Source organism: Nanorana parkeri, unplaced genomic scaffold, assembly GCF_000935625.1.
Source record: "Nanorana parkeri isolate BGI_ZX_2015 unplaced genomic scaffold, ASM93562v1 scaffold360, whole genome shotgun sequence".
Taxonomy (NCBI): domain Eukaryota; kingdom Metazoa; phylum Chordata; class Amphibia; order Anura; family Dicroglossidae; genus Nanorana; species Nanorana parkeri.
This window is the reverse complement of record NW_017306628.1, coordinates 909,131-932,019: the sequence shown is the minus strand read 5'-3', so window position 1 is coordinate 932,019 and position 22,889 is coordinate 909,131. Positions and strand designations below refer to the sequence as shown.

The following is a 22,889-nucleotide window of genomic DNA, read 5'->3' as shown; positions in this document are numbered from 1 at the left end:
GACTTTTGTCTTGCGAGAGTTGTAAAGTACTTAAAAAAACCGTACAGTAGAAACGGTTGCACGCCTTCCATACACTGCACGATTCTCGTACGAGAATCGTGCGGTGTATATGGGCACCTTAAGAAGAAGCCGGCTCGGAGCTGTGGATGAGTATATATTTCCTTTTTTTTTTTTTTTTATGAGCAGTTAACCCTCCCAGTGTGGTGGTAGCCCCACTGCAAGAGTTAAGGGGTATGGCAGAACGTTATCTTTACAGCACAAAGGGTGTATGAGAGTAAGCACATTAGTGAGTTTGTACAATATAATACAGTGAGAAAAGATAGAAGCTGTTCTGAGTTTGTGTGTGTGTAATTTTTATCTTGTACAAATGTTTACGTAGACATGCACTTTTAAGGCATAAGAAGAATTGAAGTTGCAATTTAGCATAACATGCATGCAGATGAGAAAATTCCAAGGAAGTGCGTTTGTGAAAGAAAAAGATTAGTATGGAGTGCACAGAATAATGGTTGGTTGTGCTCTATATACATATGTACATCCATAGCATGAACCTTTCTGCAGATATGTGGGGTAGCACTTCACTGTAATAATTCTTTGATTTTATATCTATGGGATAAATCTTCTTAGGGCAAGTAAATAATGTGCACTATGAAGCTGACGAAATCCGAAGTCAATGTCTGAAATTTTTGCATTATGTGAAGATTTTTATATACAGGTTAGTGTACTCTGTGTTTTTGTTTTGTAACTTTGCGGGCCTGGTCACACCATATGCAGTTGTGATGCAGTCCGTTTATTTTAACTGCTGCAGTCAAAATACATCCCAATGCTTTCCTATGGGCTTTCTTGTGCCTAATTCACACCATTGCGGTCAGTTCAACTGCAGTCAGAAAAAGTACTGCCTATTTTACCTGCATCTAACTGCACTAAAAGCATCAAAACGCAACGGAATGCATACAAAAAAACAAAACAGAATTGATTGTGGCATCATCCAGGGACATGCAGGGGAAAAAACCGCATCACAAACGCGTCAAAACAGATCTCAATGCAACTGCGCAGACGCACGCAGTTGTGATGCAGTTTCTGGTGTGAACTAACCCTAAATCAGTATACTTGGTAAGATTTATTAATTACTACAACCCTTGAACCTTGCATCGCTGCAGTACAGACTCACTTTCAAGGCTATAATTAACCGATTCTCCCATTACCTGCTATGTTGCTGCTTTTCATTTTTTTTAATTTTTTTTAGCAATATATTTCAAAATAAGCACATTTAAAAATAAAATATGCCTTTATTTGTAAATAACTTGTCATGCTTTTGTAAAAGAAACATAATTTTAGTGTTATAAAAAAAAATGGGACAAATTATAAAATAAAATGCATTTTTTTTTTTTAGCTGCAGGATCACTTGTTAATGGCCAAACTTTACACTTTGTCTATAGGTTGCATACAAAATAAAATAAGTTTTGCAAGACAATATTAAAAGCGAAAGCCTTGTTTGTACCAAACATATATGTATTACTTTTTATTACGTAATGCAAAGTTCTTGCAGAATCAGTGGACCCATAACTGAAATGTAAAATTGATTCTGGTCCATAAAGGGATATACAGGGGAGAGAACTGGTTAAATATATGCTGTTTTCTTCAATGCTGGGAGGTGTAAAGTTTCTTTATTATATTTTCCTCCCACACGCAGCATCTCTTGCTGTGCCCTGATGTCTTGCATCATATACAATACAAAGAAAGGTGTAAATCTTGTGCATCTCAGCAAGCATGAAGTAAGGCAAGCAGATATAATAGCTGTTTTGTATGTTACATGGAAAAGAGGAATGGTATTCCCAGCTCAGATCACCTGGGCACCTGTAGCCTCCCCTACCTGTGTCTTAAGAAAAAGGGGCCTGAGGTTTATATATTTCATGCCAAAAATGTACAAGTTAAGAGAATAATAAAGCGGGAACAAGGGAGTATCAAAAAGCAGGGATTAGTAAACAGAATATGTTTAATGATGGAAGGAAAAAACACGTGCCACTGAAACTATAGCAGGTGCCTTTTAAGGTGATCCATTTACAAATGGGCATCTGTAAAAATCGGAATCTTCACTATTGACCTGTGCAGTCTTGCCTCTCTGAGATCGCTGTTTGTCTCTGCATTCTCTTCCATTTAAAACTTGTATTAGCTCAGTCGCAGCTGGAAGCTTTGTTGGACTTGAAGCACCTACTGACACTCTCTTACCTTCTGCAGCTCACTATTGTTAACAGAGACAAACAAACCAAAGATATTGTTAGGATTACATGAATGTCATTTGGCAGTTCTCAATTCTTCAACAGTCTGTCCTGAGTTCAACAGTGTCCAGTTAAACAGGGGGAAAAAATGGCATGAGTTCTCCCTAACATTAAGGTGAAGACCCATCCCCTAAATCAAACTCAATTTCCAGTAAATTAAAAAGCCAGTGTTGTCTCTTAAAATATCAGCACTGCAACACCTTCAGAACACAGGCCATAATATTGAGGCATCTAACCATGGCAGTATACTGTATGTCATTCGTTTTGAAAATGCTAAAGATGCAATAACTGGAATTCAAAAGTCGTGAACATTATTCTTTGATGTGTTTATGTAGATTTTTAGATTCCCCAAAGCAGCAAGATGATATTTTGGCACATCCTTTTGAAGAAATGGGTGCTCAGTTTCCCTCCAAGCTCATTGAAGAGCTGCACTGTTTGGGCCTGCATATTGGACCTCTATGGGAACTTCCAAGCACCATTCTTGGAGCCTTCACCATTCACCCTCAGAGCAAGGTTTGTTTAGTGTTTTGGCATGATGGTGGTTGCAATTTAATGCAAATTTTTGTTTTTTTTGTTTTTTTTAAGGCAGCTAGGGCCCTGTACCCTACAACCGGTTTTTCTTCTCTTTCCATCTTGCACTAGCAGCCTTTTGAGATGCATGTTGTTGTTCACGTTGATGGAGGACTACAGTTTTAAACATTGCTCACACTAAAAAAAAAAAGCTGAAGTTTAATGTGTGAATATGCTGCCCACCCACTAATTCCGCTCTTCCCTCATCAACACGCAAATAACATTTTTAATCAAAACCTTTCTGTTTTCATTGCATACCTTATTTGAGACCCAGTGACCTCATCTCTGGGTCTCTATGCAATGAAAGCAGATCATGGCTGGAGGGAGGGGGTGACAGGATTCTTTACACAGCTTCATAAAACATAACATCACCCTGCCTCAATATTGCTCTCATGGGCCCTCTGCCATGATTCGAACAGTGGTTTGGCTCTTGGGAGTAGTTATACAAACATTAAATAGGTGTAGTAAGTGAATGTCAGTCTGCAGTAGTAGGCGTTCCTAGGCAGACTGCAACTGAATGCTCACAGAGGATGTGTGCATAAGATCTCAGGCCTGTGTTCTGCTACAGCAAAAGGGTAATGATGTAAGCAGGAGGAATGTATGGAAATCTTTCCCTGAGATATTGCAGTTTACAGATGAGATGCCCCAGCAATGCACTGCTGATGTAACCTTCCCAGGATGCATCTCTTAGGCATGGGCTACATCACTAATGCCTAAGAGGACCAGTGGAAAAAGTGGAAAAACAATGATTGTCAGTAAAAGCAAAATATGTTTTCTTGCTGATGAATATAAGATGATTTCATGTGAGCATGCAGAGCTGCACACTGATGTTATTTTTAGTGAAAGTGGGTAAAGGTCCAATGCCCAAGCCCAATCCCACAGTCTATTAGGTTGAGTATAGGTCTATGACATTGGACTGTTAAATGGAGCCTAGCTCCAAGTCTGTAATAAGTTGTGGCCCTATATATAGTGTGTGCCTGGAATCCAGAGGCTCTCTGGGAATACAAAAATTGATTTAGAGAATTACCAAAGGTACTTGCAGGGACCGCATGGCCCCTGTTCTACGGCAGTAATAAACATTGAAGAACCAGCTTTACTGACATTTAGCAGCATTCAGGGAATTACTTCTTCCTTAGAAACCATAATTTGGTGAGTTCAATCTGTTCTCTGAATAATTCTGATTTAATGTGATTTATTTTCATATTTGCTAGGTCTTTCCTGCTTCATGGCATCTGCTGCATCTTTACTTGGATATTCATTGGTCCATTTTAGAAATCCTACAGATTTTAGGAGAAAAGATGCAAGGTATTTTCTTTTTCTTTTAATATATATTAGTTTGAAGATCTTTTACTATTAATTGTTCCGTTTTTGGTTTTTCTCTTTCCTATTGCATTGGCGTTGGTTAAATCCTCATATGTACCAGGTGACTGACCTTTTACTTTTATTAAGTTTTCGGTTTTATGCATATTTTATCAGATTAACTCCAATCCGTCACCTTTTAGGTCTACCAAAACAGAATTATGGGTGGAGTCAGGGTAACCAGATGCGAATGGACGCATGTCTGTTTAGATCTGGTTCCCCATTGACAAAGGTTGGGCATCTGATCTGCCTGAAAAAGACAGCCAGTCTGAAAGGGGCCTAATACTTGCCTACTTATAGACTTATCTTATTGCTTATAATTAATAATCTTATTTCTTTTAATTAACATTGATTATTAATATATGACTTAATAATAGTTACTTATAATCTTATTGCCTAATACTTGCGTATTTCATAGTCCTGTGAATGGCAGCCACCATTCCATATGTTTTCTCTCAGACCCCAGACGGCCCTTGCCACCACTGCTCTTGCATTGTGCGTGATGTTGGCAACACAATTTGTTCTCATTACTTGTGTGTCTAATATGTGGGTATTTTTCTTCCTCTAGGTCAGATTGTGTATGCCCATCAGTTTATAAATCTTTTTGGGAAAAATTTGACAAATATGAGCTTGTTTGAAGAGCATTGTGAAAATTTAATTTGTGGTCTTATTGCCCTCGCGGCAGCCAAGTATTTCAAGGTACTCTATTCTTTTATAATCTGTGCCGCACTGTACTGTTATTTATTAAAATGTTTCCGTATGTTAGAAATGTTACTAATATAAGATTGCTTCTCTGCTGATTTTGAATCAGGTACGCCCATCAGAAGCCTTTAGTGGTCAATTTTATCCTTGTATGTGCATCAAAGAGATGTGGGTTTTAGTTATCCAACTTGTTGACCATAGGAGCAAAGCCTCTTCATCGGAGGTAAGAGTTAACGATTTTCCTGTGTTTTTTTTTTTTTCTTCAAAGAAGAGAACATACAAACATTTGAAGGCCTTTATTTCCAATATTCTGAAATTCTAGTTATTTCGATGTGATGTCTATTCTATGTCTTCGGTGCTTCTATGCTATAGCGTCTAAGTGGAACAGGTGCAGATCAAGAGTCCTGACCAAGGAGTGCAGGAACTATACAGGCAGGGTTAGGCTGGTCAATTCTGCAAGCAATAAAAACAGTGTAGAATGGAAACTTTTATTTTTGAGTATATTTTTTGGAAATGGGCAAATTTTAATGTTTTTGACTTTGATGTCTTTTTTGTATTTCAGAACTTCTGGGGTTTGCTCAGTATTTTGTTGAGGAAGTTACTTCAGGGTTCTGGTGGTAGTGAAGTACATGACATTTGCAATGTAGTAAAATGTAAAGATACCTTGGGCCTTTGTTGGTGGATTGTTGCACACCTTTCACCACTGTATCAGCTCGATCGGAATGGGAACCTAGATGAACACGTAAGTTTATTTACTATGAGTGTTATAATATTGGCATAGGTCAGTTTTGTACATCAGATCAGCATACAGTTTTTATGGCTTTTACTTATAAGCAGGTAAGTCTCTCTGTGTTACATACATATTATCTATAAGTTAGCTTTCTGTTTTTAACATACTGAATAAAAGGGAGTATGCCATTTCTCATTGTATAAGTAGAATTGTGTCTTTACCTAACGTCTTCATATTTTTATCCATTTTGTAACAGATTCAAATATCTTCAAATTGGAAATTCGTGGAAGAACTTCTAAAAAAATCAATTAATGTTCAGGTAAGGTATTTCTCAATCTGTATGGCACCATAATACTTTTGTACTTGTGAGGGTTTACTTGTGTTGATTAATACTTCCCTTGAGTTAACATGAAACGCCTTTTCAAGCAAGTTTCAGACTTTACCCAACATCATATCTTCCGTAAAGCAGTGTTTCCTAATTTGTGAATATTTGAGATTTTTATAACATTCGAATAGAAATAATTCTAGATTGCATGGCCTTTTAGGATTCATTCTGTAATGTAAAGGGAAGAGATTCTAAACCCTTTTTATTCTGCCACCTAAAAGTCAGTTTAGAAATCGAGATAATTCTGTGCCCAAATCCAAAATTCTTGCATGCGTGTATATACTGTATATGTAATATAAATAAATAAAAAATATATAATCATATTCTCTTCTGCTGTATACCCTGAAATATTTCTAGAAACCAAAGTCAGTTAGCATTTTTTCTTGGCTCTTAACGGAACCGTGTGCTGTTAAATATAGGCAGGCTGTTGCTAAACAATGGCTTCAATACTTTGTCATTTACCTGAAATGCACACAGCACTTCTGAAGTCCAAAAGACCCCTAAATTAAGTACCACAGTGAGCAGGACTCAAGTTTTTGTTCTCACTGTCTCTTGTATTTTCTCTCTCTTTGCCGTTTTCCCCCCTTTTTTTTTAAATTTGATTTTTCTACCAGTGTCCCTTTTTCATTAATACCATAAGTATTTTTTCCTTTAGATACATAGTCTATCTACCTGCTGCTTGGCCTTTAGTATTAAACAGAAAGTTTCTAATGCACTAACTCGCATTGGAGGTTGATTAGTACAAAAGGATGCCTGTGTTTTAACCACCTTAGTTTGTAGCAATTTTGCAGGCCTTCATTTTTTACAAACTTGTTATTGGGCTTGAATCCTACAAATTCAAACTTTTTCTCCACAGGAAATTCAGTCTGACACCGGGGTCAGATTTTAAAGCATGCTGTAAACAGCTGCCCCCCTCCCTGTGATTCTGTGTAATATGTTTACTAAACACCAGCTGTGCCTTTGCACACAATACACTTTGTGGGGGGGGGGGGGGGTGCAACGATCGCTAATGAATACTAATGAATGGGGGGGGGGAGCTCACAGAGAGCTTAGTTATATACACACATTGCTTGCACAGCACAGAGGTGGCCATTTCCTTGAAGATATGAAGAGGAAAGCTAACAAAAATTGAAGTTTCTGTGTTCATAGACAGCAACTGCATATGCCTACTTCATGTGTAACTCAGTGTACATTGCTGACATATGTTGTTTAAAAATGCTCCAGCAAATGTGGAAAGGAGCTTTACGGTGTCGAGCACTAATTTGTTTACATTTATTTTGCATAAGCTGTGTGTGTAGATTCTTCAAAGTGTATGCTACACGCTGCTGAAATGGACAATGTACTAAATATCTTATGTGTTCTTATTAAGACTGGAATCCTAGAGGACCAGCTCCGCATGTATTTGCAGTGCTGCTTGTCATTATGTGACCTTTGGGAAGCAAACCTCACTGCAGCTACCATTCTATGGGACTATTACAGCAAAAACCTGGTGAGTAATTAAAAATGCATTGTAAAGCAGGTATAACAAGGTGTGAAACTTTAAAGCCCCACCTTTTTGTGTCAACATGTTAGGCACGGTTTAAAGGTTGACTAGAATATGACGGATATAAAAACACTTTTTTTTTTTTTTAATTTGATCTAGAGAGCTCGGGCCGGCCGTTTTTTTACTACGGCCGGCCCGGAGGTGGTTAAAGATTAAACAAGAACTAGGGAAACAGTTTAATTGTTTTCTACAAATGGATCATGTTGTTGGATAAAAATAGATATGATCCTGCTTCTTAAAATGTATGACTAGGCAAAAATAAATCGGCACAGCTTTTCAATACATGCACATTTCCCCATGTTATGCCTTTTTAAAAACACTACTAGTACTGAAAAAGACCTAACAATCCTGCCACAAATGCCATCAGTAACTCTCTATAGTTGTAGAGTTTGTAGAGATACCAAATACTTGCCACTGGATATGTTGAGTCTGCTGAACCTAACTGAGACGTTCAGAATATTCCATTGCTGAGGGGTCTAAACAGCAGGAAGCAAGGACCCACTGATTACCGCAAAAGGATAAAATGGGTCTACCACTGCTTTTATTTCTCCCCTTAATGTGGGAAGAGCTTTTCTTCAGTTGCTGCAAATCCTAACATGCATTGTTTATTTATTTTTTCTGCTTTAGAACAGTCTTTTTAATATCTCCTGGCTTGGATTAAAATCTCTGGCGAGTGTCAGCAAGACCCCCTTTTCTATGCTGGAAAAAGTAAAAAGCTGCTGTGCCGATGAAAACCATCCTGACCTGTACAAGTCTGATAACAGCTACCTCATTTTCCTACGGATCATAGCCCGCCTGATGAAAAAAGCTAAGCAAAGCAGTGGGATACATCCATGGAAGCAAATTAAGGGAAGGTGTGTATGTTCTAAACCTTTTCCAAGTATCCGGTTTACTAGCATACTTTGAGATTCTGCTGTTGTGCCTTGTAAAGTTTGCTAGACCACTGAATTATTTCACTATCTTTTATAGCCTAAGATGCTTATTGTTCCTTTATTTTCTATTTGTTCTTTCATCTTGAAATATATTTAAATATACTAGTATTACTTAATTTGCATTAATAAATTGCTTAGATTGTGAACTCTGAGTGTGGAAACAATACATATGTCCTTTAATTAAACTTTGCATACACATCAGGGGGTGTGTGTGGAATTCCTATCGCCCAACCCCCCGGACAGGCAGTAGTTTTTTTTTTTCTACATTTAGCCCGGCTGCGGGCAAGCAGCACGGCTAAATGTAATGCGGGAGCCGTTTTGTACAAGTGATTTTTAAATGGCTGTACAGCCGTCCAAAAATCACTCGTAACCTGCCTGAATCACGCTACCCCTCTCCTCCCCTCTCTCTATCTCCAGCGGTCGGCAGTGTGCTGCTCCCAGCTGCCTGTCACTCTGCATGTGGGCTTCCTTTTTGCCATAGTCTTCGGGGTCCCCCCCTCTTGTGGGGAATCCGTGACTACGGCACATTAGGTTCCAGAGCACGGTTCTCTACTCTGTTCCATGTGTGTAGTGACACAGGAATGCAGCCTTCCTGTCACAGGAGAAAAAGCACAGTGCTGTGCTAGAACTCCTGTTTTGGAGGTGACGGGGTCAATAAAGAGAACCTGTCCCCTCCAAAAGCTATCACACAAGGGCTTGTTACCCTTGTATGATAGCAATAAAGTCAAGTGAAAAAAAGTAAAAAATAAAATATATAACACTTAAAAATTTAAACATAAAATTGGAAAAAAATAATAAAAATGTAAATACATAAAAACAGAAAAAACAAAGGCGATAAATTGAAAAATAAATAAATGATAAAAAAATATTGCAAAGCAAAAAAAAAAGTAAAATTTGTGTGTGTGAGCGGAGTGGGCGATCCGTTACCACACGGCAACCGCGCACAGAACCATGTGGATGGCCGGGCGGTCACAGAAGTGCACACCACCGCCGATCACGCTGGCAGTGTCATTATTGTCTAATGGCACCCCAGTCGCGCAAGGCAGATTGCGCAGTATCCTGCCGCAATAACGCCCGTGCAATCGCACATAATCGCGATTGAAAACATTCAGAGATTACCACGCGGATGTAACCCCATTGAAATCAATGAGGCCACGAGGCAACCGTAAACGGCCTCGCCCAAGTCTGCACCTGCCCCAAACGGTAAATTCACTTTCCCAAGTAATTTGGAAAAATGGAATTACCCGCACAAATCTGGTCCAGACTCCATCCCCCCCAATACTTACCTTTCAGGGAACGGTCCTTCCCATCCGCCAGTATGGGTGTATTATCTGTACCTGTGCCATTGTAATCTGAATTTCGCTCTCTAAAAATTCAAGCACTCGTTGGTCAGCGCAGTCATCTGACGGCACTGACCAACGAGAAGCTCTTCTTGGCCTTGCTAAATACGGTTATGGTAAATTTTTTCTTGTATCAGGACAAGTAGATTTTCATGAGGGACAAGTAGATCAGGCCCCCGCTTTAGTCCTTGGACAAGTAGTTTTTAAAAAAATGTCCACACCCCAGCACATTTTTTATTAATTTGAAGAGTTTACTAGATAGTGGAATTGTAAGGAGACTGAAATTCAGATGTGCCTTAGGGTACTGTTTTGTATCTTGTTTTTGAAAATAAACTACTTGGATAGTTATCTTGAATTTCCCCCCTCACCAGTTGAATGTTTAGGCCTACAATAATCTTCTGATATTGGCATACAGCATGTACTCTGGGCATGCGTTAAAGTTGACAGTTAAGGCCCCCTTTTCCAAATCACTATATTAAAGCTGTACGGAAAAAATATATATGCACATCCCAATTCTCCTATGACATGGTGGGAAAGCTAAGGATCAAAAATTTAATGAGAAGTTGCGCTGGAGACTTTAAAAAAAAAAAAAATTCCCACCATAGTTGTGTTTTTTTTTGTTTGTTTTTCCCAGCTTTAATGCAATGATTTGTAAAATGGGGGATGTAATAATAAGCGGGCTTTACATTTGTAACCACTTTGAAGACCAGGTGTTTACACCCACTTCCTGGCCAGGCCATTTTTCAGTATTCAGCGCTGCAGTACTTTTGACATTTTTCCCATCATGCAACACTGAACTGAATTTTATACCATTTTTTGGGGGGACAGATAAAGCTTTCTTTTGGTGGTATTTAATCACCACTGCGGGGTTTTCATTTTTTTTACTATAATAAGGGAAAATTGCTGAAAATTTTGGGGAAAAAAGTTATAAAACATTTTATTACCCAATTTTTAGGTAAAATATAAAAGACAGGGTCACGTCGGGTAACTAGAAACCAAACATGTTGAGCCTTAAAATTGCGTGCACCCGTGAAATCACAAAAAACGACCATACCCAAAATTTACTATAGGCGATGCTTTAAAAGCTTTTACCGCTCATCAGTTTAGTGTCATCAGTGATTGATGGCCCTAAAATTATTCCTCTCACTGTGACGTTCGCGGCGGTATGTAACATGTGCAGCGTAATGGGCGCAATCATAGTTTTTGCACATGTGCGCTCCCGACGCATGCGTGTATGAATGGGTGGGGACTTTAAAACATTTTGTGGTGTTTTTTTTTTTATATATTCTTTTTCATGTGTGACTTTCCCAAAAAAGATATTTCCTATTATTTTATTTTTTTTCACTTTATTGTTATCCCATAGGGGGCTAAGAAATCCCCCTATGTGATAGCAAGAGTATGTGACAGGTCCTCTTTATGGAGACATCAGGGGTCTCCAAGACCCATAATGCCACCTAGGGACCCACAAATAAGCTGATGAAGCAGAGATCTGTACCTGTAGGAGAGATCGTGTACCTGTAGGAGAGCCACCATGCTGGTCCGGGGCTCGCACCGGACACAGCGGATCGCGGGCAGCAGGAGTGGGGGGTGGGGTGCCGCGGAGGGGGCGCACATACTGGCACGTTATACAGAGCCAGCGGATCGCTTGTATGTAAACAGGCATCGCTGCCTGTTTTTACATTTTGGCACTTTCCCGCTTGCGTGCGGCTGGACGGACGTTTTAAAATGCCCGCTCAGATCCAGGGAGTTCCCGGCCAGCCGTTTTATTATTTACCATGGCTGGCCGGGAGGTGGTTAATGCAAGGTCCACTTTAAACTGAATGGAGTGCAAAATACAATGTTGGTCCATATTAACGCTGCAGTCTTGCCTGGGCATGCCCCCCTCCACCCCCTATACACACACGGATCCAATGTACATCCTATGAGAATCTGCAGATTGGATCTTTAAATTTAGCATATTCCTGTTTTTATGTCACCTGTATAATTATCTATTGATAGATTACCTAATAAAATTATGTTAATTTGAATTCCATTTCCCTTGACAGAATCTATTCCAAATTTCACCAAAAGAAGATGCAGGAGCTCTCCGAGGTTGGTTTGCAGAACTTCTTCACCCTGTTTCTTTTACTGGCCACATTGGCAGAGACTGAGGATGTTACTAGCAGGGTTTTGGATCTCTTACATTTTCTAATACCCGGCATGCTCAATTCATCCCAGAAAACCCTTGTGTGGAGAGGATACTTTGCTTTTATTCTTATTTATGTGGAAAAAAATATGGACATTGGTGTTCTCGCAGAAAAACTCTCCAATAGTTTCCGTGAAACTGCAAAGGAGTTTTTGGTGTGTAAGGGTGACTATGGCCAGAAGCATACACATTGGTCCCTGCTTTCTACTTATGTAGATGGTGCGCAAGAAGTTTTCGAAACCAGCAGTTTTTTGCAACTTTCTGAAGATAAACTACTGAATGACGGTTTCAGTATGTTACTCCCAGCATGCCGAGAGTCAGAACTGAGTGCTGTCCTTCACTTTCTGCAGACAGCAGTTTCCAGGCTCAGGTATGTAACTTTTCTAAACTATCTTTTATGCAGTATTACTTCTATGAATTTAGTTTGTATCCCTTGATTATCATGGTCCCAATCATGTGATTACCATAATACACCAATCATTGTGGTCCCTTTGAAAGAGGGAGCGTTTTGTTACTGCTTGGCTCTATGACCGGAGAGAGAAGATCAGGAAGCCGTCTGCCTAGTGTTTAAATAATAGAAATTCTTTCAGTGAATATAAACAATGTAATCAGTGGATAATAGATGGATAAAATAGATGACATAGAGGGCAGATATTCAGAAATGTACCCATCTTCCCAACAGCTTGTGAACTCTAGGAAGCACCTAGTTCTTCTTCTTTTTCTCTGAGCAGTGGTTAAATTCTTTGGCCATATGGTGAAAGCCTGATGTGCCACGTGTTGCCATGCGGCCGATCGCACTGCGGCCACAGGACGTGGCTGTGGCGCCATTGAGTTTAATGCACCGCCACACCCTCTCCCGGCCCAACACAAAGTGAGCTGGCAGCAATGCGATCCAGTGTGTTCCAGCTCCAATCGGTCCGCAACGCGCTGTGGCTGGTGTGAACTAGCCCTCAGGCCCACTATGCCCTGACAGATCTACTTTTTCCAGTGGTATGATTTTCAAGGTAAGGTTCAACTCTAAGGCAACTTATAAGATGTCTATTCAACACATGCATAAGTTATGGTTGGAAGGTGCATTGCTATAAAAAAAAAAAAAAAAAATGTGGGTGCTTTACCTTTTTGTTGTGCTGTGTCTTAAGAGTGTGGATGGAGGAATACCCTGTGTCCTTTGTATTCTGAAAGTGGCCGCTGGCAGAATACCTGGGTGGGGAGGGGGACACAAGACGCTGCTCATTTTGTACAAGTGATCTGAGATCACTTGTACAAAATGAGCGGTGGCGCCCCAATCTATATTTAGCTCTGTTAGCTCGCAGCAGGTCGCTAAATGTAGACGAAAAAAAACTATCCGCCCGGCGCCTGGAACTGCATGTCCCGGGCATCGGGTGATGGCAATTCCGCACCCCTGGTAGTGAACTATGCCAGGTGTCCCTAAACTCTTCAGTTCATCAGCCCCTTCATTAAGTTTGAGATTAATTCCCCCCAACACATTTGTGTTTTGTATGAAAATAGCTTAACCTTCACTTCTCTAAAAGTACTATGCACAATAATTTTGTGAATACTGTCACCACTTCCTCTTGGCATCAGCAGCTGCCATTATGCTTGCTAGAATGTTGTATTTTTGTAAATGCATAGAAATTGGTTATTTGGAACTACTCTACTACTACAATTACCATGGATGTGTTCACTGGCTCTTCAACATAGTTTTAAGTGAGAGACTACGGGAGTGAACACATATGTATCCTGGATGAGGGAGGGGGGGAGGGTGGAAGGTCAGACACACAACATAAAACATAAATAAGGCCAGCAACAACACACCGCTAATAGGGAATTCAAGACTGCCCTCACTGACAGCTGATTATTGGGGCTCATTCAGATGGGTGTGCACGTCCGCACAGCATGCCCCCTCGTAAAATGACCCAATCCTGGAAGGGGCAGGTGCTGCATGTAAGTGCGCAGCTGCCTGGTCTTCCTTATAGGAGGATGTGATTGCATGCAATTACACACACCTATCCCTTCCAGGATTTGGTCATTATATGAGCATGCACGCCCATATTAAGAGCCCTTCAACTCTGGGTAAAGGTGCCCATACACATGCCGATTATCGTACGATAATTGCGTGTGATCCCGCGATCGTACGATAATCGGCAGGTGTATGGAAGGCATGCAACCGTTTCTACTGTCTTTTGTCTTCCAACCACGCTTTAAAACCTGCCGAAAATCGTACGATTTTCGGCGGGATAGTGGCATGCTCGGAAGACAAATGCCGAACGGGCCAGTGTGCGTAAGCGCACACTGCCCGCTCAGCGTTGGAATCATCGATGATCGCAAGTACGATCTGCCTGTCCAAGATGGGCAGATCTACGAGATTTTAATTACCTTGCAACCATGGCACAACGAGAGTCGTGCGATGGTTGTAAGGATGGATGGCCAAATCTTCTTGAGGACTAGGAACTGGTGTGGAGCTCTATTTATTGAACATCTACTGACCTCCCAGTGATTTTATCCCCCTTTTTGATAGTCTCATCAATCCTTGGGAGTCAACCATGACCTGCTTTGGGGAACTCTGTTTTATGTGAAGATTAGAAATGACTAGATTATCAGCCAAGATGCACATACTATGTCCATTAAAATATAGTGATGGCATTTGCATTGCATTCTGTACATTGCGTATCGTTTTTAGGACTTGAGGTCATATTCCTAAATGTATGAAATGCTAATTTGTATTGTAAGCACCTTGATTTATATACAGTAGATATGCACTAGTGTACTTTGCATCTTATTTCCACAGCAAATTCCAATATGTGAAGTGTCATTAATAGAGATTGTATTTATAAATGGTGGCATTTACAAAACATGTAACAGAGGAGTGCTTTACTGCATTTCTATTTACTCCTGCACCTTTGATTGTGTTAAACATGCAAATGCGTTTTTAATTAATTCCTTCGTATGTGATAAACCTATTAACTGTGTTTCAGTAAGTGGTTTGTTTTGGTTTGGTTTGTTTAAGTTGACCTATAAATATGCAGCTTCTCTGTTAGTGACTCTTGCAGTTGTATGGAGAACAGAGAAGTCACATAATCTGCAGGGTAGCATCCTGATATCAGAAACTGACACCAACAGGATCTATCGTAATATTTGCTAAATCAAGACATTCCTGTAGCCTGTGGATGCCTCGCACATCCTAAAATCGTGCCCTCTAGGGGTTAGCAAATCTTCTACGAGAATGTTAGGAACGCTAACAAGATTTTACTAATCTGTGAAATAGACAACAGCTATGAAGTATGTGGTGGTAAAATCAGGCCTGGTTCACACTAAGTGCGTTGTAGTGCTTTTTCCACCCTAAAAAAGCTCAAAAAATCCCATTAATTTCTATGGCCCTGTTCACATCTGAGCTTTTTGGCCCCATAGACTCAATAGCAAATGCTTTAAAACGCATGTTTGTTCTGTTTTTGTGCGTTTGCTCATTAGCATCAATAAGCTACAATCTGCTCATGCACAATTTGATTTATGCGCAAAAAATGTGCAAAACTGCTGTTGCCTAGGTGTGAATCCAGCCTAATAGCACACTGAGTGTAGCGTGCCTGCAGGTTAAATATCCATCCTGCCTGTTCTAAGGAATGCCCCACTCTGCTTTTCTTTTTCAGCAAAGCACTTTCAGGCTAGATTCACACCTGCATTACACCGCACGACACCCGGGACACACGTCCTGGGTGTCGTGCGGTCCTGCACAATGCAGGCAGCGATTGCCGCACGGCCCCGGTTTTACATCTGAAATACCACAGGTTTGCTTTGTCTTATAGTAACTTCTGGCATTTGAACTACACAGAAATTTAAAACATAAACTCCCACATTTCCTTTTCAAAGGAGATGACTAAAAGTTTATGTATTTCTTCTAAGGGTTTGTTTACACACAATGAGCACAATACATTGGGCATCTAATTCATTTAGAAGTAAATGAGTGCTTAGATGCAATATTGGAACACACCGCAAGAAACATATACATTGTTACTGTGCTTTTGTAGTATGAGTGTTACTGTATGCATTATGGTATGAAGAAGCCTGAATTTTCAGTTATCTGACTGAATTTCCATATTGGTAAAAGTAAAAAGATCTAATAAAGAATTAGGCAATCTCATTGAGCTCTGGGAGTGTGAAATACAAACTGTGTAATGTTCCACATTTAGCACTTCCATGCAAAGGTTTGCTGACAAATGAGAGTTGGGGTATGTTAGTTGGGTGAGGGCAGCAATGAACACCTGTCACTAAGTATGAGCTGCTTTATAAACTGTACTTTTGGTTCAGCAGCTGCTTGGTACCAATTTAAAAGCCATGTACAAACTTGAAAAGAGGCATCCCCAAGACTGGAAACAAATTGTTAGGGCTGCAACAACTAATCGATAATGAGAATCATTGTCAACTATTCTCATTAGCGATTAGTTGATTCAGCTCAGCCGCCAATCTGCTCAACCGTTCTCCGCGCAGCCGCCACCACCGACTCTGCTGCTCTTCTCACCGCTGAAGTCTGTCACTCCGATCCCGCAGCTCTTCCCTGCCTATCTCGACAGAGGCATTGGAGAAGACACAGACCAGCTCTCAGATGCCGGGGTCGAGAGAGGGGGGGAGCAAGTAGGGTGCGGCAGTGCTGGACAGGTCGGAGAGGCTCGGAGGCAGTGGGTGTGTGCATAGCCAGTTTGCTATTGGCTATTACAATATGAAATAGCCAATAGCAGGCTGGCTTTTGCACCCGCCTGCTGTCAATCGGCAGAGGAGGACCTGTAGCAGGAGTTTCTCCATTAGGTCCCTCCTCTGCTGATTTAGCAGTGGGCGGCGGATGCAATAGCCAGTAGCAAACTGGCTATTGCACACACCCACTACCTGCTGTGTTTACATTCCCTGGCCGAAGCTGTTGAAGCCTTGTGTGCTTGAATAGCTCCTTAGCTCAAAGAAGTGGAAAGAGAACCTGTCCTTTCCAATCAAGTAGGGGGCTTTTGAGCCCCACCATGTGATTGCAAAAAAAATAACCAAAAAAAGTTGTAAAACATGTAAATTTAAAATGTAAAAATACAAACAAAGTCCCCCGCCCCCCACAAATGCGTGCACACACTCCTCCCACCCACTGTGCGATTTGCCTGCATTGGAACGCGCAGTACCACAATGCCGTGCGATTGCAAAAAATTGTGCATGCAGTTTTATTCTGAGGTAAACTTTCTTTTTGTGACACTCTATTTGTGTATTTTATTTTTAAATTAAAGATGGTATTTTTTTTTTAATCCGATTTAATCGAAAAAATAATCAGCTAACTAAGCGATTATGAAAATAATCGTTAGCGCAGCCCTACAAATTGGAGAATAGATGTTTGTGAGGTCATAGGGCAATTAAAGCATCGGGCTTCTCTGTCCACCAACTTTGACGCCATTGTCTTGTATTTTTTCCATAATAGACATAATGACATATTTCCCCATTACATGTATTTTATCTGCAGTGGCAACTCTCTAATGTGATGTTTGAGAGATGAATGTTTCAAGGTGAAAAAAAACATCCTATATCATTTAGTGAATGAATGTCACCCCGAAATAACATGATTCTGTGTTTCTGTGAAAGCGACCATTCACATGTGTTCTGTATATGTATTTTAATTTGTTTCTTGTCCTATACATATTCATGCAGCTTTTTGTTTCGCCTTAAGTTTTAACCTATGATATGCTGCTTCTAAGTGACAAGATTCTAATGTCTTTGGTATTTCCCTGTGTTTTCAGTGTGTCAGATACAAGGCTTATTTAAAATGAAAAGAAAGCTGGAGCAATTTTCTTTCTTCCATTTCTGTCTCCTAAGGCCTATTTCCCCTGGTGAGCACATAGCAGTAGGGGGTTTAAGAGAATTCAGCTCTCTGCAAATTAATGTCTCACATCATGAAAATTCAGGAGCATTTTTTTTTTTCTTTTTTGTATCTTGAAAAGTAATACAGAGAATGTGAGTATTATTTCTTGCCAGCGGGTAGAAGATGAATGATTTTGTCACAGTTTTACTGCTTGATGAGCAGTGTCCTGAGGGTCAGGCTTAACTCTGTGTCACTATGCTGCTCATTACTCTTGAGCTAAATAAGGGCTGATTGGATCTAAATTGCCTAGCACATGGGCCACAGATGAGCTCAGTGAGCAGGGGATGACCTGCTATTCAGGTGGGGAGTCACCCTGGTGTGCAAATGCTGCATTAGAGCACCGTGGGAGAATGAGAAGCTGCCAGCAAAAGAAATCGAAATGTAAAAACTCTTTGAAGCCGAGATGGAAGAATTTTGAAGTGTAGGAAGTGACAGGTTGATGGTACTTATCAGCTTTGGCTGGATTAGAGAACAGTGTCATCTTGCTTTTTATAATGACAGTAGTCTAAAGCCGGCTGCTAACTACTCGGCAGCGCAGAGCAGCGGTTGACACAGTCTTGTCTGCTTCTGGCTGGCTCATTTGATAGAGAGGTGCTTCACGATGGTTTAAGTCCTTCTTAATAACATACTGCTGTGCAATGAAAGCAATTAGCCCTGTAACATTGCCCTCGACTGTATTTATTTCATCTTTTTAATAACGCTTGCAATTTTGGTTAACGGGTTTTAGTAAAAGAAGAGTGGTAATGATGACATTTGTATATATCTGCATTTGTGTGCAGAATTGGCCCTAGACCATTTGCACACATGGTGGCTTCCATCAAATTATTATCAGTTAAAACATTTCATAAAACTTCTTTTTTTTTTTTTTTTTTTATGTTACGTCTTTAATAGAACCATTTCCATTTTTTTAAGTAAGTTAAATGGTGTGGTTGTTTTTTTTCTTCTTCTTTGTTCATTAGTAGTGTGCTTTTACATAAAAGTTGCACGTTCTGTTTTTGTAATGTCTAGCTGATGACAATACAAACATTTAAACAAATATATTGTAATTCTTTGCATAAACCTTAATTGACTTAATCACTCATAGTGCTATTAGGGAAAAGTGAAGCAAGATTGCAAAAGCATTTAACCCAGGAAATATCACATTCCTTAGTATTGGTCTCATGGCTAGAGCCAGGGCATTGGCCATGTAATTGTCAAAGGGAACTCTATGTTCAGGCAGAGTCAAACGGTCATTGACATTGAACAGTGAATCTCTTCTGCAGCAATCCAAGTGAATAATGCATTGTCTTCCAAGCTCTCTTTATAAATATCTTTATTATAGTAAGGCTTAAAAAAAGTCAATCGAGGAGCGAAAAAAAGATAAATAAATAGAAACCCTCCATAAACAGAGTTCTTTAGCCACAGTCAGTGGTGTCACGATGGGGGTGCGACTCGCACAGGGTGACACCAAAATGATTGGAGCCCGACAGCTGCATGAGAGGGGAAGAGACCTGGCGGCATACCTTATCCCGCTGGATGAACGTCCCCTCCTCGCTTTGCTGGCATCCATCTCCAAGATAGCCACCGGCAGTTAAGTGAGCATAATGAAGTGACACCCAGAATGGTGACGCCTTTGCCCACAATTGATCCAGAAGAGGGCAAAAACCCGTCTAAAGCATGTTTAAACTAAAAGTTAAACAATTATTTATAAGCTATTTCAAATATTGATGAAATCACTTACAATGGATGCTGCTTCTTGATGTTTAAAAGTTTTCATTTTCTGCAGAATCAGCTGGTCCCCTGATATCCTGTTTTAAGGTGGCTCCTTTCCATTGCAGGGTCCTATGGAGCCACCCCTGTGTGTGCTAGCAATCTGTGTGTGTCTCTAAAAACATACAGACACAGCAAAGCAAGACACTCCCCTGCTCCCTTCTCCAATCTAAAAGATGAACATCTACTGTAGACTGTGCTCTTATTTGTGATCTTGTTCTCAGAAAATTCAGGGAACCTGAGCTGAGTGTTGGAGCTGTTTGGAAACCATGATGACTGTAAGTGCTTAGGGGAAAAATGTAAAGAAAAATACTTTGCTGGGTAATGTATATTTGTTTCATCCTGTAACAAATATAACATTGAGAGTTTAATACTACTTTGTCTTCTGTGGTCAACACCTGTGAACACTTGATAGAGTTAATTACTCATTGAAAACGGTTTCCCTTTTATAAAGAGCAAAGTGTAAATAAATATTAATCATTTTAACACAGACAGCAGCTGCCTTTTACTCCTCAAAAATGCGTGTTGTCAGTGGCCTCATTCTGAACACAGAGTCATTTGGGCATTTTTTTTTATAAGCCACTGCAATCAATCATGTTTCTCTTTACAGATGTCGGATCAGAAATATTAATTGTGATTAGTTGCTATGGGTTACTGCGCTTTAGTGTTTACCCTATTAAATCATTGATTGCTTTGAGTGTTTCGTCAACAGGACATCTGTCTAAAATGTTATTGGCAATCTCATATCTTGTTGAGCTCTTATAAACACCACGTATACACTCTAAACTTAGATTACGTTTTCGGATTTGACCAGGTACAGTTAAAGATGTTTGTAGCTTTAAGCTCTTCCCATGAAGACATTTACATAGCTTTAAAGCTTCCCATTTACACCATGCATAAAAGTACCAACTACATCAGGCATTCGGAAAAAACAGACTTCGAAAAGGCTTTTCTGTAACAAATATATAATGGTAATGTTGCATAAGCTGAACGGAGTGGATGTTTGGAATCTATGCACAATATCTTATCTTATGCTAGTGGAAGCTCTTCTCTTTGCCAGAAGACTTGTTTAATCTCTTAGCAATCAGGGTTAATTGAGGCCAGAGGCAGAACTGTAACAGACTACACTAAAGGTTTGCAAAGTGTAAACTTATGCAGGGCCTCAGCAGGCTGCCAGCATACATACTTGATTCTATGGACATTTTGCTGTATTCTCTTGGAAGGTAAAAGAAGCTCGTGTATATGTGTGTGTATATATATATATATATATACATATATTAAATTAGAGACCCAGAGATATGTGTTATGTGAAAAATAAAGTATACTGCATGTGCATTGGGAACTTTTGTACGGGCAAGGTTGGATCAGCAAAAAGCACAACAAAAATGGTAAGTACACCTTTGGCATCAAAAGCTGGTAATGACCCCTTAACAGAAATAACTTCCTGTAGGCATGTTGTATAACTACCCACCAGCCTTCCTTGCATGAACTGCCCATTTCACAGAACTGCCCAGAGAACTTTCTCCTTCAGGCCTCTCCTCTGCTGATTGGCAGTGGGCAGATGCAATTGGCTATTGCAATTTGAAATATCCAATAGCAGGCTGGCTATTGCTCAGAGCATTAAAATGAAAAAAAATAAAGTTTAAAAAGACAAAAAATGTAAATAAAATAAAATTGCAAATTAAAAAAAAGTTTATAAAAAAATAGAAAACTTTTTTGGTGTGTCATTTTAAATAAAACATTTTTTATTAAATTATAATCTTCTGAACAATGGGAACAGACAGCAAAACAAATGTGACCCTTCCCTATGCTATCCAAAACTAAAAAACATTTTTGGCTGGAGTTACACTTTATATAAACATAAAATTCTTTATTTTTTTTTCTTCATTTTTTATTAAATATTTTTATTTTTTACGTTACTTTTAGGGGCTTTGCCGAAATATTAGGGGTCTAAACAGACCGCTGATATTTCCCTTTTAAAATAGAAAAAGAGATTGAGAACACAGTCTTCAATCTCTTTTTATGGATCCGGTTTTATCAATGAACAGGAATCCTCCGAGTGTTACTGTTCATTGATAACATGAGAACATTGTTTACTATAACCACAATCATGAATGAACAGGAGGTGATGTAGATCACTTCCCATTCATTCATAATTGAGGATATAATAACCATACCATGTCCTCAATTATCACAAACACTCAGTGTATGTAGCCTGCTCTCCTCTCTGACACACACTGTCACACTGTGACATTGCTGTCTCCGCCCCCACACCGCTCTGCCGCACTGTGATAGGCGGCCGAGCGGTTTGGTAGGAGAGACTCCGGCCGCTCACTTCGCTCGGCCAGCTTTCACTTTCTCTTCTCCCCACTGGGACACAGAGCAGCACCCAGCGAGGAGGAAAGAAATCACGGATGCGCCAATGTATCGGCAGGAAAATTGCACTTTTGGCATTTAGCCAAAAGTGTCATTTTCGGCCGATATATCGGTGCATCCCTACTAGATTCTAATATAATGTATCTGAAGTGGTAAATGGAGGCGAGTGCTTCATTTTTCCATATAACAAACCTGCATTTTCATTATTTGTCATCATGAAAATACACCATGCCCATTTTATGTGTCATTTGTTCAAGTATATCACCTTTTATCTGTAGACACTTTTTAAATGAAGATCTAATGTTTGCCTTGTTTAACCGCTTCGTGACTGACGTCGTACAGTGTACGTCGCCAGCATCGGGGCTGTGTAAACAGACTCCCGGCGACTTTTGCCACCGGGACTCTGTTTAAACTTGTAGAGCCGACTGTCGCCTTTACAACAGAAGCGATTCTGGCGACTTACCTGTCGCCAGATTGCTTCTGTGTCCCGAAGAAGGGAGCCGGACACCGCCGCCGTGCTTCCCGGGCTCCGTTGCCCCTCCTGCGGGCCCGGGACCGGCGTCCTTGGTGTCCGCGGGGAGCTGGGGAGGATATCGACGAACTTCCGTTCATCGATTTCCCTCCCCGTTTTATGGGACCTGGAGCGATGCAGATTGCATCACTTCCGGTCCCTGGGCTGTCAGTTCTGGGCTCCTGCAGCCCAGCTATTGAAGAGCGATCTGCACTTCAATAGCTTATTTCCAGTGTAAAGGTGACACTTGGGGTCTTTTGGACCTCCAGCATCACCTTAAAGAGTACCTGTCACCACCATCTGCTATCACATGGGGGGGCTTGTAAGCCCCCCCATGTGATAGCAGTCAAAGT

The 22,889-nt window shown here is 40.3% G+C and overlaps 1 protein-coding gene across 1 annotated transcript in view; it reads left to right on the top strand.

Annotated features, from left to right (window-relative positions):
* MMS22L (MMS22 like, DNA repair protein) overlaps positions 1–22,889 on the top strand; it is a 64,892-nt gene that overhangs the window by 7,129 nt on the left and 34,874 nt on the right. Inside the window, exons 4-13 of the mRNA XM_018558803.1 lie at positions 625–712; positions 2,612–2,789; positions 4,058–4,151; positions 4,774–4,904; positions 5,017–5,130; positions 5,470–5,649; positions 5,894–5,956; positions 7,392–7,511; positions 8,193–8,419; positions 11,883–12,392. Of these exons, the coding sequence (XP_018414305.1) occupies positions 625–712; positions 2,612–2,789; positions 4,058–4,151; positions 4,774–4,904; positions 5,017–5,130; positions 5,470–5,649; positions 5,894–5,956; positions 7,392–7,511; positions 8,193–8,419; positions 11,883–12,392 (1,705 nt within the window). The remainder of the gene's footprint in view (positions 1–624; positions 713–2,611; positions 2,790–4,057; positions 4,152–4,773; positions 4,905–5,016; positions 5,131–5,469; positions 5,650–5,893; positions 5,957–7,391; positions 7,512–8,192; positions 8,420–11,882; positions 12,393–22,889) is intronic.